The sequence below is a fragment of the Schistocerca serialis genome, chromosome 5 (assembly GCF_023864345.2).
Source record: "Schistocerca serialis cubense isolate TAMUIC-IGC-003099 chromosome 5, iqSchSeri2.2, whole genome shotgun sequence".
NCBI classification, from domain to species: domain Eukaryota; kingdom Metazoa; phylum Arthropoda; class Insecta; order Orthoptera; family Acrididae; genus Schistocerca; species Schistocerca serialis.
In genome coordinates, this window is record NC_064642.1 from 684,488,781 (window position 1) to 684,504,620 (window position 15,840).

General features: G+C 37.7%; 1 protein-coding gene across 2 annotated transcripts in view; it reads left to right on the forward strand.

The window, feature by feature from the left end:
- The window catches only part of LOC126482271 (stAR-related lipid transfer protein 7, mitochondrial), a 113,368-nt gene that overhangs the window by 93,971 nt on the left and 3,557 nt on the right, over positions 1 to 15,840 (forward strand). For both annotated transcript variants that reach the window (XM_050106258.1, XM_050106257.1), the window contains one exon: positions 9,747 to 9,929. In XM_050106258.1, the coding sequence (XP_049962215.1) occupies positions 9,747 to 9,929 (183 nt within the window). The remainder of the gene's footprint in view (positions 1 to 9,746; positions 9,930 to 15,840) is intronic.

Genomic DNA, 15,840 nt, shown 5'->3' on the forward strand with positions numbered 1-15,840 from the left:
TAACCACACCGTGAATGAAGTTGCCTTATTTGTTGGTATATCAATGCTGAGTGTCCAACAAGTCTATAAGGATGATGTACCTCTCACAGTCTCGTAACATAGTGGTGTATCAACACTGAATGTTCAACAAGTCTACAAGGATGGTATACCTCTCACAGTCTCGTAACATAGTGTAAAAACAGTGGCTGTGACCATAAGAAGTTCATAACCAAGAGGAATTGGAGATAAATTTCATGCTTAGTCAATGACAATCAGTTTCAAACCGACAGCAGTTGCTGCTGTCAGTGGATGCAGCTCCATCTCAACCAGTTTCCAAGGGATTACTTGAAGTGGATATTTGAAGTTAGTCATCATGCATATGACCACTTCTCAAAGTGTTACATAAAGCTGCAAGATTTCAGTGGACCAGGCAACACAGGAACTGTACAGTATCTGACTGGCGGCATGTAGTGAGGTCTGACAAGTTGTGGTTTAGCCTCTTTTTTTTAAATGAAGCAAAATGTTGAGTGCAACAGTGCCCTAATGACATGTTTACTCCACCACATATGAAGAATTTAGTTCAAGCTGGAGGTGGTTTCTGTTGTTTAGGGGGTGTTTTTCGAACCATGACTCAAGCTCGCTCATTCAGATTACCAAGAACATGAACAAGGATGTTTATTTCAACATTCCTAGTGAGCAACTGTTGCTCTTTCTTCTACATCTTCTTCCTCTCCTGTCTTCCAGGGTTACAGCTATGTTTACAGGTACTGCTACAAATGAAATGACACAATTTCAGAGACTTTACTGATCTCATACAGGTAGGATATTATGTATATAGACTGAAGTGGCAAGTGAAAATTTGTACCAAGGCTGGGAATCAAATTCGGGTCTCCTGCTGACTACGCAGGTGTGTTAGCCACTAAGCAACTGTGGCACAGCCACTACCACAACAACATGTCCTTGTTTCTCGCCACCCACCTGGCCTTAATTTACGTTAATTTCTTCTGTCTCAGCATTTCTTCACTGAACTACTCTTTGCTTCACTTGTTTTAGTTTTCTACATCTTTCATTGTCTTTCCCGTCTATTTTTCACCACTCCCTCCCACCTCTGTTACCGTACAATGCACTTAAATTTTCACTCTTATTAGCTCATACGTAATGTTTAAGCAGTAACATCTGTCTGCACATTACCCTGTCATCCCCCTTTAAGTTCTCAGGTTTTCAAATCTCATCTGATGCAGTCTCCAACAATCAGTCTTTCCTTCTCATCTCATATGGTAAGTCTCTCCTGACCCGCAGTTATGGGTGACTTTACCAAAATCTGACCGTTTTCCTAGTCTGCTTGTGTCTGTATATGTGTGGATGGATATGTGTGTGTGTGCGAGTGTATACCCATCCTTTTTTCCCCCTAAGGTAAGTCTTTCCGCTCCCGGCATTGGAATGACTCCTTACCCTCTCCCTTAAAACCCACATCCTTTCGTCTTTCCCTCTCCTTCCCTCTTTCCTGATGAGGCAACAGTTTGTTGCGAAAGCTTGAATTTTGTGTGTATGTTTGTGTTTGTTTGTGTGTCTGTCGACCTGCCAGCACTTTCATTTGGTAAGTCACTACATCTTTGTTTTATATATATATTTCTTTTGAAAATACACAGCAAGTCTCATAACAATGTCTTCACATTTCAACATGCACATAAACAATCTATTTCTGAGTAAACAAATTTCTTTGCCAAGCCTGTAAATTAAGCAATCTTTCACCAAGAAGGGAGCCACCTTTTTCTACATATCACTGTGTCAATAGCATTTTGGCACCCTTGTTGTCTTGACTACATCCTGTCCACTTTTTCACTTAATTTTCTTTCCATGTGGCTCACATCTGTATTTTTTCCCGTTCTCTACCTTTTAAGAAGATTAGGAGGAGGGGAGTGGAGGTTACAGTGGGGCTGCGCTGTTCAATCTTATTTTAGTTAATTCTACATTTACATCATTACTCCACAATTCACACCTAAGTGTGTGGCAGAGATTTCGTAGCACTGCTTCCCAGACTATTTCTCTGACTTCCCATTCTCAAATAGCTTGTGGAAAAAATTTACAACTAAATCTTTTGGTGCAAGCTCTGATTTTTCTTATTTTATCACATCATTCATTTCCCCCTATGTAATTGAGAGTGAACAGAAATGTTTTAGCATTTGGAGAAGATAGTTGCTGTTTGTAACATCACGTAAAGATCCTGTCACAACTAAAAGAGCTTTCGTTTCAGTGACTGCCACCCCAACTACCATATCATAATCATGGTACACCTTCCCCTATTTCGTAGTAACACAATAAGAGTTGCCTTTCTTTCAACTTTTTCAGTTGTCTTTGCCAGTCCCTATCAAGTGAGGACCCCATACAACACAGGAGTGCTCCAGAAGAGGATGGACAAGCACAGTTTAGGCAGTCTCTTTAGTAGATTTGTTGCATCTTCCAACAAAATGCAATCTTTGGTTCATCTGCCCCATAACTTTTTCTGTATGATGTTCCATTATAAATTTATTCCACTAAATACCTTGGTATTACAATTATGAATGACAACCTATAAGTTTGTGTGATTTATTGTGCAACTGAAATGTAACAGAACTTTTTTTAATACCCAGATGTGGCAAGAAACCTTATATTCTTCAGAGTTAATTGGCTTTTCTCCCACCATGCAGATATCTTACGTGAGTCATACGGTGATTTATTTTGATTAGTAGGCAGTAAATGATAGCATCAGCTATAAACATCCTAAGATGGCTGCTCAGATTGTCAACTAAATCATTTACATAGATTAAGGACAGCAGAAGGGCTTTTTCTTGGGAAACCCCAGATCTAACTTCAGTTTCATTGAAAGACTTCCAATCATTTACTCCCCCCATGAACCATGGACCTTGCCGTTGGTGGGGAGGCTTGCGTGCCTCAGCGATACAGATAGCCATACCGTAGGTGCAACCACAATAGAGGGGTATCTGTTGAGAGGCCAGACAAACGTGTGGTTCCTGAAGAGGGGCAGCAGCCTTTTCAGTAGTTGCAAGGGCAACAGTCTGGATGATTGACTGATCTGGCCTTGTAACAATAACCAAAACGGCCTTGCTCTGCTGGTACTGCGAACGGCTGAAAGCAAGGGGAAACTACAGCCATAATTTTTCCCGAGGGCGTGCAGCTTTACTGTATGATTAAATGATGATGGCGTCCTCTTGGGTAAAATATTCCGGAGGTAAAATAGTCCTCCATTCGGATCTCCGGGCGGGGACTACTCAAGAGGATGTCATTATCAGGAGAAAGAAAACTGGCGTTCTACGGATCGGAGCGTGGAATGTCAGATCCCTTAATCGGGCAGGTAGGTTAGAAAATTTAAAAAGAGAAATGGATAGGTTGAAGTTAGATATAGTGGGAATTAGTGAAGTTCGGTGGCAGGAGGAACAAGACTTCTGTTCAGGTGACTACAGGGTTATAAACACAAAATCAAATAGGGGTAATGCAGGAGTAGGTTTAATAATGAATAGGAAAATAGGAATGCGGGTAAGCTACTACAAACAGCATAGTGAACGCATTATTGTGGCCAAGATAGATACGAAGCCCACACCTACTACAGTAGTACAAGTTTATACACCAACTAGCTCTGCAGATGATGAAGAAATTGAAGAAATGTATGATGAAATAAAAGAAATTATTCAGATTGTGAAGGGAGACGAAAATTTAATAGTCATGGGTGACTGGAATTCGAGTGTAGGAAAAGGGAGAGAAGGAAACATAGTAGGTGAATATGGATTGGGGCTAAGAAATGATAGAGGAAGCCGCCTGGTAGAATTTTGCACAGAGCACAACATAATCATAGCTAACACTTGGTTTAAGAATCATGAAAGAAGGTTGTATACATGGAAGAACCCTGGAGATACTAAAAGGTATCAGATAGATTATATAATGGTAAGACAGAGATTTAGGAACCAGGTTTTAAATTGTAAGACATTTCCAGGGGCAGATGTGGACTCTGACCACAATCTATTGGTTATGACCTGTAGATTAAAACTGAAGAAACTGCAAAAAGGTGGGAATTTAAAGAGATGGGACCTGGATAAACTGAAAGAACCAGAGGTTGTACAGAGTTTCAGGGAGAGCATAAGGGAACAATTGACAGGAATGGGGGAAAGAATACAGTAGAAGAAGAATGGGCTGCTTTGAGGGATGAAGTAGTGAAGGCAGCAGAGGATCAAGTAGGTAAAAAGACGAGGGCTAGTAGAAATCCTTGGGTAACAGAAGAAATATTGAATTTAATTGATGAAAGGAGAAAATATAAAAATGCAGTAAATGAAGCAGGCAAAAAGGAATACAAACGTCTCAAAAATGAGATCGACAGGAAGTGCAAAATGGCTAAGCAGGGATGGCTAGAGGACAAATGTAAGGATGTAGAGACCTATCTCACTAGGGGTAAGATAGATACTGCCTACAGGGAAATTAAAAAGACCTTCGGAGAAAGGAGAACCACTTGTATGAATATCAAGAGCTCAAGTGGAAACCCAGTTCTAAGCAAAGAAGGGAAGGTAGAAAGGTGGAAGGAGTATATAGAGGGTCTATACAAGGGCGACGTACTTGAGGACAATATTATGGAAATGGAAGAGGATGTAGATGAAGATGAAATGGGAGATATGATACTGCGTGAAGAGTTTGACAAAGCACTGAAAGACCTGAGTCGAAACAAGGCCCCCGGAGTAGACAACATTCCATTGGAACTACTGACGGCCTTGGAAGAGCCAGTCCTGACAAAACTCTACCATCTGGTGAGCAAGATGTATGAAACAGGCGAAATACCCTCAGACTTCAAGAAGAATATAATAATTCCAATCCCAAAGAAAGCAGGTGTTGACAGATGTGAAAATTACCGAACTATCAGTTTAATAAGTCACAGCTGCAAAATACTAACACGAATTCTTTACAGACGAATGGAAAAACTAGTAGAAGCCAACCTCGGGGTAGATCAGTTTGGATTCCGTAGAAATACTGGAACACGTGTGGCAATACTGACCTTACGACTTATCTTAGAAGAAAGATTAAGAAAAGGCAAACCTACGTTTCTAGCATTTGTAGACTTAGAGAAAGCTTTTGACAACGTTAACTGGAATACTCTCTTTCAAATTCTGAAGGTGGCAGGGGTTAAAATACAGGGAGCGAAAGGCTATTTACAATTTGTACAGAAACCAGATGGCAGTTATAAGAGTCGAGGGACATGAAAGGGAAGCAGTGGTTGGGAAGGGAGTAAGACAGGGTTGTAGCCTCTCCCCGATGTTATTCAATCTGTATATTTAGCAAGCAGTAAAGGAAACAAAAGAAAAATTCAGAGTACATATTAAAATTCATGGAGAAGAAATAAAAACTTTGAGGTTCGCCGATGACATTGTAATTCTGTCAGAGACAGCAAAGGACTTGGAAGAGCAGTTGAATGGAATGGACAGTGTCTTGAAAGGAGGACATAAGATGAACATCAACAAAAGCAAAACAAGGATAATGGAATGTAGTCTAATTAAGTCGGGTGATGCTGAGGGAATTAGATTAGGAAATGAGACACTTAAAGTAGTAAAGGAGTTTTGCTATTTGGGGAGCAAAATAACTGATGATGGTCGAAGTAGAGAGGATATAAAATGTAGACTGGCAATGTCAAGGAAAGCGTTTCTGAAGAAGAGAAATTTGTTAGCATCGAGTATAGATTTAAGTGTCAGAAAGTCCTTTCTGAAAGTATTTGTATAGAGTGTAGCCATGTATGGAAGTGAAACATGGACGATAAATAGTTTGGACAAGAAGAGAATAGAAGCTTTCGAAATGTGGTGCTACAGAAGAATGCTGAAGATTAGATGGATAGATCACATAACTAATGAGGAAGTATTGAATAGGATTGGGGAGAAGAGAAGTTTGTGGCACAACTTGACCAGAAGAAGGGATCGGTTGGTAGGACATGTTCTGAGGCATCAAGGGATCACCAATTTAGTATTGGAGGGCAGCGTGGAGGGTAAAAATTGTAGAGGGAGACCAAGAGATGAATACACTAAGCAGATTCAGAAGGATGTAGGTTGCAGTAGGTACTGGGAGATGAAAAAGCTTGCACAGGATATAGTAGCATGGAGAGCTGCATCAAACCAGTCTCAGGACTGAAGACCACAACAACAACATCATTTACTACAAACTGTGACCTTTCTGACAGTAAATTGTAAATCCAGTTGCTAGCTGAGATGAAACTATGTATGCAAGCAATTTGAGTAGAAACCCCTTGTGAAGAACAGTGTCAAAAGACTTCTGGAAATCGTGAAGTATGGAATCAACTGGAATTCCCCTGTTGATAACCCTCATTACTCTTTGTGTGCAAAATGCTGGTTTTTGTCTTTGTATTTCTTAATGTTGGAACACAGTATGTGTTCCAAAATCCTACTAAAATTGTTGTTGTTGTTGTTGCTGTTGTTGTTGTTGTGTCCAAAGACTGGTTTGCTGCAGCTCTCCATGCCACCCTATCCTTTGCAAGTGTCTTTATTGCTGAATATCTACAGCTGTCTACATCCCTTATAACCTGCTTGCTCCCCTACAATTCTCTCCCCTCACCCTTCCTCCTTTTCCCTCTGTTACAAAACTGACAATCGCTTGAAGCCTAACGGGTCCAATCAACTTATACTTTTCTTTAGTTAAGTTGTGCCAGAAGTTCCTTTTTTCCTCATTTTGATTCAGCATGTCCTCATTAATTACCCAATCTACCCATCTATCCCTCAGCATTCTTCTGTAACACCACATTTCAAAAGCTGCTATTTCCCTTCTTGTCGGAACTGCATATCATCCACTTTTCACTTCCATATAACGCTGTGCTCCAGGCAAACACCTTGAGAAAAGACTTTTGATAATTAAATTTGTGTTCAATATTAACAAATTTTCAGGAAACACATTTCTTGTGATTGCAGTCTGCATTCTATATCCTTTCCACTTCAGTCATCGTCACTTTCTGTTTGAGGATGTTGCTGCAGCATATGTGCAACATAGCTGGACCTTGATGTGGGTATGTAAATGCCAACATGTAGGCAAGGGATTAATGCGGCATCCTGTCCTTCCGGCGAGTGTGCAGTAAAATATAAATGTGAACTGCAGCAAAATTTTCAGCAAATGGGTCCAAACAGGACCAACGTATGGGGGCAGCATGTCTGTTAAAAACAACCTCTGTGGAATGCAGCAACAAGAGTTGCTGCTGCATAATGATAACACACATTCCCATATCAGTATTGTAATGCAGAAGTTATGCCAACTCAAGTGGAGACACTCAAGCAACCATCCTATAGTCGTGATCTCTCCCCATACGATTTTCGTGCCTTCGATCCCTTAAAAAAAGCCTTGAAAAGTCAGCAATTCGTATCAGAGGAGGATGTACAGTAGACAGTTATAGACTTATTCACACAGCAGGACACAGTGTTTTACAAAATGTGTATCTTCAGTCTGGTTTGTTGGTGGAATGATTTGGCCTGACTGGCATACTAATTCTGGACTGTACAGCTTTCGAACGGGAACTTTTTGATCACCCCTTGTAGTGTAAATTGTTTTTCTCACAACCCGTTGGAAGAGATGCTTCAAATTATCTGAAGAAGACAAAAGCTTAGTTTCTTTTTAATATAATACAAAAATTGAATTACTGTGAATAGAATTCATGTTTTTTAAGGTTACAGCCTGAAACACAGCAAGCCAAGTAAAGTAATCACTTCTTGAAATGGCACACACTCAACTTTCTCCACTAACCTGTAAGTCTTTGTTGCATTGTATCTGTCAAGTTACGATACAGGTAAACTAATATTACTTATGTGTCCCCTCCTAAAATGCTTTATTTCAGGCAGACACCTTCAGGAAGGCAATGGCTTGTAGTACTTATCTGTGTTGAAGGCATAATTTCAATATAAATACTCTAGTGTGACAGGAACAAGCGATTTTCATATTAGTCACCCAGTTTACGATTTTTAGAACGTAATATCGTATTTCATCGAGTTACCCCTCTCTTTTCAGTGATCTGGTCTACCATTTTTAATCATGTGACTGTTATCATAAGGATCTGTTGTCACCTCCTACTGATGCCAGAATTGTCATAGAGCCGATTCATCGCCACTCTGTTTAGCTTATAAAATTCACTTCCAGATGGTGATAGTGAGCTCATTATTGTTGCTCAAAATTTTGATTCACGAGTTTGCTGATAGCTATCAACTTTTGATGGCTGTTTCAGTGCAACATTGATGGCTGATAACTCTGCTACTGTGTTGTTCATTTGTTGATGTCATGCTTTGTAATACACTTGTTTGCATTCTGTTATTTTGTCCCATGTTGTTTTTGTGCAGTATTGTTATTTAATGTTGTTACTGTGCTGCTTTTCTTTTAATTAATGTTTGTTTATTTCATCTGCCTTTGTGATTTTTTTTTAATTTATCCCACGTGTGGCCCAAGTAGAGGACTTACTGACAATAAAAATCATAAGTTATCGGAAAGTAGTAGTAGTGCACTAACGAAAATGGTTAAGAGAGTCACAGTGATGTTCTTGCTGGTATACTGAATGAAAATAAAGACAAAATGGAGGATGCACAGCAAACTGAAGTGATTACACCTCAAACTCTACAGCCACTACCACATCCATTTCACATACTGACTGGACCAAACATGTGCTGCCATTAGGATCTTCTGCAGTGGAATATTTCAATTAATTTTACACTGCAGCATCACTTCAACCTATTGTCACTGAAACAAATTGCTCAGCTAAGCAATTTATATCTGAACATGCTGCTAATTTGCCCAGCCCATATTAATAAAAAAAAAAAAAAGTCAAAGAATGTCACAATAGCGGAGGTGAGAGGTTGAATAGCATTTTAATGAAAATGGGCCTCAACAAATGTCCATGTTGTTCATGTATAAATCCTTCTCAGGCATTTCCTTGGTTTGGCAAAATGTATTCTGCTCCTAAACCCAAGTGTTAGGTAATACAAAACTGCATTCTTTGGGCAGATTGTAATATACCTTATAATGTACCATCCAATTATTATCTCTGGCATTAATAGAAATTCCATTTTTCTTATGTTATTTTAGTCAGAAATTTGTATAGATTGTGTGGATGTTAGTGAACTTTCTTTAAATCAAGTGTAGTGTTAACTATATGGAAATAAGATCAAATTAATATTACTTTTTGAAAAATATTTTTATTCAGTTACTCCAAAAAAATTTTAAGCAAAGAAGTAGGATAATCTGGGTATACCCTAATGAATTACATTATACACTTTTATGGATAATTCATATTTTTTATATTTTTAAATTGAATACAGTAATGTATGAAAATGGCAATTTCAATGGAACCTTGCTTAACAGAATAAAAAGTATTACATTTTTAGCAGTTGCTGCTCAAAATGGCTCACTGCAAAAGTTTTATTCTGCAATTTGTCCAGTCCTTAAAATGGATAATGGGATGTAAATTTTTTGAAAGTAAACTTTACATTACAAACATATCTTCCCGTAGTCTCTCTCCATCTTGTTTATTAATCACAACTCTATCACAGTTCTTGGTAATATAAAAAGCATTTTCTTTCCACAAGAATTTCATTTTAATTATTTTAAAAATAATGTAATGTGTATGATTGTTGTGCATATAATATTTGACTGTACAATAGATCATAAATCTTTTTTTTTCCTAAAGGAAAAATGTGATGCGAATACTGATAACACCAGCATAAGGTACCAATAGAGAAATTTGTTCCTTATTTCAGAAGCTGTTTTCTAATAGGGACTATGTTTTTAATCGGCGATATATGGTCTGCATAGAGAAAAATGTTATCATTATAGTGAATAAATGTGTAGAACATCCTGGCTGTCCAGAAAAACCAGAAAATCATCGGGTGAAGGAATATTGGTCTTACATGGTCATAAAGCCATTCACACATTTCAATGAGGTACGTTTTTTTCCCACTTTGTATTATATATCTGTTGACATAATTTAAGAGACAGATGCTAATGTGGAAGATATTTTTTATCACTCTGTCACCTTCGCTGTCCCCCTCCAGTACAATGCAGATTAAAGTGTATCGTTAGTGTTAGAACGTTTTTCCTCTCAGTTCTGTAATCTATTTTTAATAGCTGAATTTTCTGTCCATCTACTGTGATACATCCGAAGCACGTGCTTTAATTTTATATCACGTATAAAATTTAGGAAAATGAATGACAATAAACAAGTCACAATATACATGCTCTTAAGTTATAAAGTTGTGTGTGTTTTTTTGTTCTTAGATCATAGGCTATTACTATTGTCACATGGCATCTGTTTTATTCTATTTGGAGATGGATCACAAAACATGGTGTTATCATCTTGTGCAAGTCTTTCAGTCCACCTTTGAAAGCATGGTGTGGGTAGTTCTGCACAATGTCTTATTGTCTGTCCTTCACACCAGAGTCACACATAGTCCTTTAACTTCAAGATGTGGCCTCCATCTCCCTTGTCTCATTCAGGTGCAAGTTTAGTTTTGGCCATTCACTGTGGGGAAGAACAAACCTTGCAAACCTTTTTGTTAGCTTTTGAATTAGACAGACATTCTGGGAGGGATGTTCATTCCAGCAGTCTTTCACTTCTCTGTGACACCTCCGACCAGAAGACTGACACAAGGTGTTGTGTGTTATGTCAGGCATACAGCTAGTGGATTATGGGAAACAATATTTAAAGCTGAGATCTTAGGGATTTTTGTCTTCTTAAGAATTTGCACCGTGAAACCCATCTATCTGAGATATGTAGATCTGACAATGTCAGTAATGGTCCTCATGGTCTCTCTGAGGCATGCATCTGTTCTCAAGGTCAGTTACTAGCAAGATTTTTGAGAAGCTTTACACAGTACCATGCAGTAATAGTGCATGCTATCTCTGATGCATACTCCACAGTATTTTGTAAAGTGATTTATAAATGTTGCAAGTGACCCATCTTGAGAATAGCTGAAAGGTTCTCAGCAAAAGTATCAGAACAAGACTTAAGAATATCCCAGATGCATGGTTTGATCAACCAGGAAAACTTCAAGAAATGTACATTTATCTTCTTTGTAAGTGTATTGTTTTCTCATGCAAGAGCATAATATTCAGCAGCTGAATATACAAGTGGTTCTGCTTTGCTGCTCAATGGTTTCAGGTGTGTGCTTGAGCTGTGAACATTTCTCAAAGATTTGAGCAGTGCTGTTTAAATAATAGTGTCTGATGAAGGGTAACTCCGATGGCAAACTTTCAGACGTTGTTCAGAGATACCTTCTAAGTATTTTGGTATAAGGGACCCACAGCAGCTTCTTACATAATTATTACTAGAGATCGCATTATATGCATCATAAAAACCTTAAAATATGCGTGAAAAATGCTTAAAAATGCATCAAAGTATCGAAATGTTTAAGATCAAATAATAAAAAAACATGGTAGTTACTGCATGCATTATATCTCAAAGTCAAACCTGTGCATATTAATTACAAGGAAGAGTGCAGGCCATGTGAAAAATAGGTACATTTAGAATGCTGATACCATTTTCTGAATACTTCCTGGTAGAGGTAAGGAAGGGGGCCTTTCTGGGAATATTTTCTAAAAATTTGCAAAATGGGGATGCATACCGTGTTTCAAGAATTGTTCCTTCTTTGCTATTGTTATCAGTAACAAGTGGATGCGATGCAAGTGAGTCACAGCGAAACAGTCGATATGCACAAGACCAACTTCGAGATATATCACACTCAGAGGGACATGCTCAAAAACTCCGTAATGTTTTATTTAAAAAACAACATACAATCATGAACTTTTGTGAACAGCATTAGCTTTTAATTAATACTGTTGGAGCAAAGCATCATTTACAATTTATTTTACATTTTTTCTACTATTGTAAACATAAATGACCAAGTACTGTTCCAAATGTTCTGTAGTAATATTGTGATATTGTGATTTGGATCACTCAAAACATTTATATAAGCAGAAAAGGACCATTCTACATCAACCAAGGTAACTGGGCAGTATTTGAATTTGGGTGCTATGTTGGCACGAGGTTTCAAAGCCTGGTTTATTGTTAAAGAAACATTTTAAAGTTTTCTTGGGAATACCTGTGGCAACGAGGAGTTCACAAGAATAGATTCATTCGGTGCCAAACCTTGAGTTTCAACTTTTTTAATACTTGCAGGTGTATTAGAAAAATGAGTGCTAATCACAGCAATTTATTTTTTAATACTGGAATCATTAAAAGCCTCCTTGCACTGGCAAACTGCCAAAGCTTCTGCACTATCGAAGTCATTTACTACACCTCTAATGGCCTTGTAAAGCAACACAGCTTCAACCCATGTGCCCCAGTGAGTTAATGGTTCCAGAGGTTCATTTGGTAATTGTTCTTTGTATGTATTGATGTGAGCTGGAGCATTTAGAAACACCTTCTTTGTGGATGAAATCAGTTTATTTACATTCACAAACATGGAACGTACTTCTTCAGCAAGGCGATGTACCCCATGAGCAAAGCATGTCACTTGAATCAAATTGGGATAAAATACTCGGAGGGCGTTTCCTGCTTTGATTGTATAGAGAGCAATATCTGAAATAAACACAAACACCCTTTCATCTGCAGAAGATTCTGAAAATATTTTTCTAATACCCTGATTCACAAATCTGGCAATCGTAGAATGATTTACTTTTTCAAGTTCTTTGCAAGCTGCTAAATAGGAAGAAGGAGCTCTTCTTTTAAAGCACCAACAATTACATTTGCATCATAATGGCCCCAAATGTCTGTAGTTTCATTAACTGAAATCCAGATAATGCTGTCCTTGAGTTCATTGCGTATTTCTTCCGGAACATTTATGTAAATTGTCTCACAATGTTGATTCATCTGGTATATTTTGATTTAAACATTATTTGCACAGGAAGTCTTTGAGTATGGGATTGTAAGTATGTGAAGAGAAATTATTCCTTGTAATGAATGCTTCACATAGATCCATGTTAAACCAACTTTTTTGGTAACCTTTGGACAAATCCTTGCTACTGCAACATGCTGTTGTCATAAGTTGGTGTTGTGGTCCTTTCTTCTGCATTCTTGTGATATGAAGACTTGTCTTGACATATTAGTCTATTTGAAACTTTTTTTTTTTTTTTTTTTTTTTTTTTTTTTTTTTTTTTTTTTTTTGCATGAAACGTTTTTCTCGCAAACTGGACAATTCCGTCATATGTCAATGTTCCAGGGTGGACAGCTATCCACAAAACATTTCTTTTTTTGGGGGGCATGGTGCTCATCACATTTCACACTACACATTGTAAACGCATTCAGATGTGTGAACTGAAACAATGAACGTGTGACAAAAGCTTGCGTAGTTTAGTTTAATTGTTGCCAATGCATACCGTATGACAGCGGAGGGGATTAACCAGGTCTCGGGCGCAGGAACATTGACTCTGTCTGTCTGTTCCTGTTCCTCTTCTGTAATGATTTCGCTAGGCAGTGGCCTCCTGGTTAGCGACTGAGTGCAGTTCTAGGTTGTGGTCAATCTGTGAGACATCAAAACTAGATCGAGCTAGAGGCCACCCATCTAAATTTTTAAAATATTGTAAATATAGAGCGAAAATATGCATTGTCACTAGTTTTTAGTTAAAATATGCAATAACCCGTGAAAAAGGAGCCAAATAAGCAAATGCATATAATCCAGTCTCTAGTTATTACATTTCGTTTCTGTATCGCACTCAAAATATTTGCACAACAGTGAAGATATTGACAGCCAGCACTTTTTCATGGTTTGTACACACTTTCTTTTAAGTTAAGGAGTTCTTTAGAAGTCACTGCTTACATGTATAGAGAATGTACATAAAAAACCTTGAACAGCTGCAGTTTCTTAAACAGTAGGTTTCAAATAATTATTTTTAACTTAAGAATACATTACCTCACTATTAAAACATTTCTTCAGTGAACTGGAAGTTTTTAGCACAAGCATCCCCCATGCATCATTATTGATTTTTAGATAATAGTATGAAAAAGTACATTCAGTTTGGATGCAAACTATATGGAATAATCACATAATTATACAACACTTTCAGCAAAAAATGATTTTTACGTATTCTTTAGAATCTTTTTTTCCCCTTCAATTCATTTTTCAGTTTCACTTACTTTCTCCATTGTTTCCTTAGCTGTCCTTCAGAAATTGTTTGACTGACAACAAAGTGCAATGGCCTTAGTTTTCTCTGCTCTGTGACAACTTATCAGCAGATTTTGTTAACTTTCCAACATCAGTTTCTGAACTTTTTTTTTCTTCTTCTTCTTCTTCTTCTTCTTCTTCCAGAGACTTCCTTGGCATTTTTTATTGTCAAGTGTCAAGATATAGCACTTATATCTGACTTGCTGAAGACAAAAGCTCTGTTGACATTTCCACTTTTACTACACCACCACAAGAGCTGATGTGGTCTTTGAGAATAATACAAAGAAATATAAGACGACTCCCTTAGGTTTTCTTTACTGAGAATCCTCTTTCAATGTAGGCGTGTCCATGTGATATCAACAGCATTTTCACAACATCCAATGTTTTCGTATATGCTTCCTTAAACATATATTTTAAAAAATTGAATTTAGAATTCTGGGATAAGAGATAAAAATGCTGTATGGAGCAGATTATAGAAAATGTCTATACTGCAGGATCAAGCTGTCACATTTATCAGGATGAACATATTTGCTACCTTTTGTATGACAGTGAATGATTTAAAACCTTGTTTAGTTACCTGTCCCTTCTCAACATTGGACACATACTCATACTTATTCACTTCATCCCAAATTTCTATGGCTCTTTGCTACTGCTGGATCATTGTTTAACTGCACAAAATTTTAACTGAAGTTTCCAACACACAATCTTCACACCTTGCAGGTGAATCTTTGAACAAATGGTAGGCACTGATTAAAATGAAGTCTACATTTCAATTTGCAGCTGCTGCTGCCACCACCCGTTCCTCCCCCTGTGACTCTTGAATGCAATGCATGTAACCTACAGTTAAGATTATAATTTCCAAAATCCGTTTTCACTTCAGTTTGTAACTGGTCACTAACAGTGGTCTTTCCCTGCAGAAGTCAGTAAGGTACCTCCTCTACCACAATTGCATTCAAGTCAGCCATTAATATTTTTGCAGCCTCCATTATTTTCTCTATGATGATATGTGTTTCCTCTGTGTGTTGGTCATCATGTTCTGAAGTTGGCACATACACCTGGATAATCAATATTTTTTTACTCCTTTCAGCCATACACAAATAACCCTGTCACGTGCATAGTCTACATTTTCCACACACTTAGCGTATTTCTTTTATTTGTTCTGGGTAGTGTCTTGAAAGTACAGTTTTCTTCTACCGACACCACAATGGTGGCATCGCAGTTCTGCACATTCCTACTCATCTCTCTGGTTCATTGTCTTTCCAGTGTTGCTGTTACTGATTGTGTTGCATTTTCATTTGTTAGTGATCTTTCAGAATGTTTAACACAATCTCTGAGCCTGCCAACTGTGAAAGGCATTCTGTAATATGGTTTTTGAATGTATAGAACATTAAGCTAGCGGACATGTGTCCTCAACTTATAGAGATTTATGGTGAAAATGTAATGATTGAGAAAGTGGGAAGCCTTATGTTGTCAATGATGGTTTGGCTGAGAAATTTAACAGGAAAATTCTTGAAAACAGACAATTCACAATAATTCCTTGCGATGAGTTTCATGAATTTCAAAAACTGTTTTACATCAGATCGTAAAATTTTAATCAATTTGTGACAAATTGTGTTCCCAACTTTACAGTGATGAAGGAGACGATTCTTAAACAGGATTGTGACTAGTGATGAAACTTGAGTTTGTCATGTCC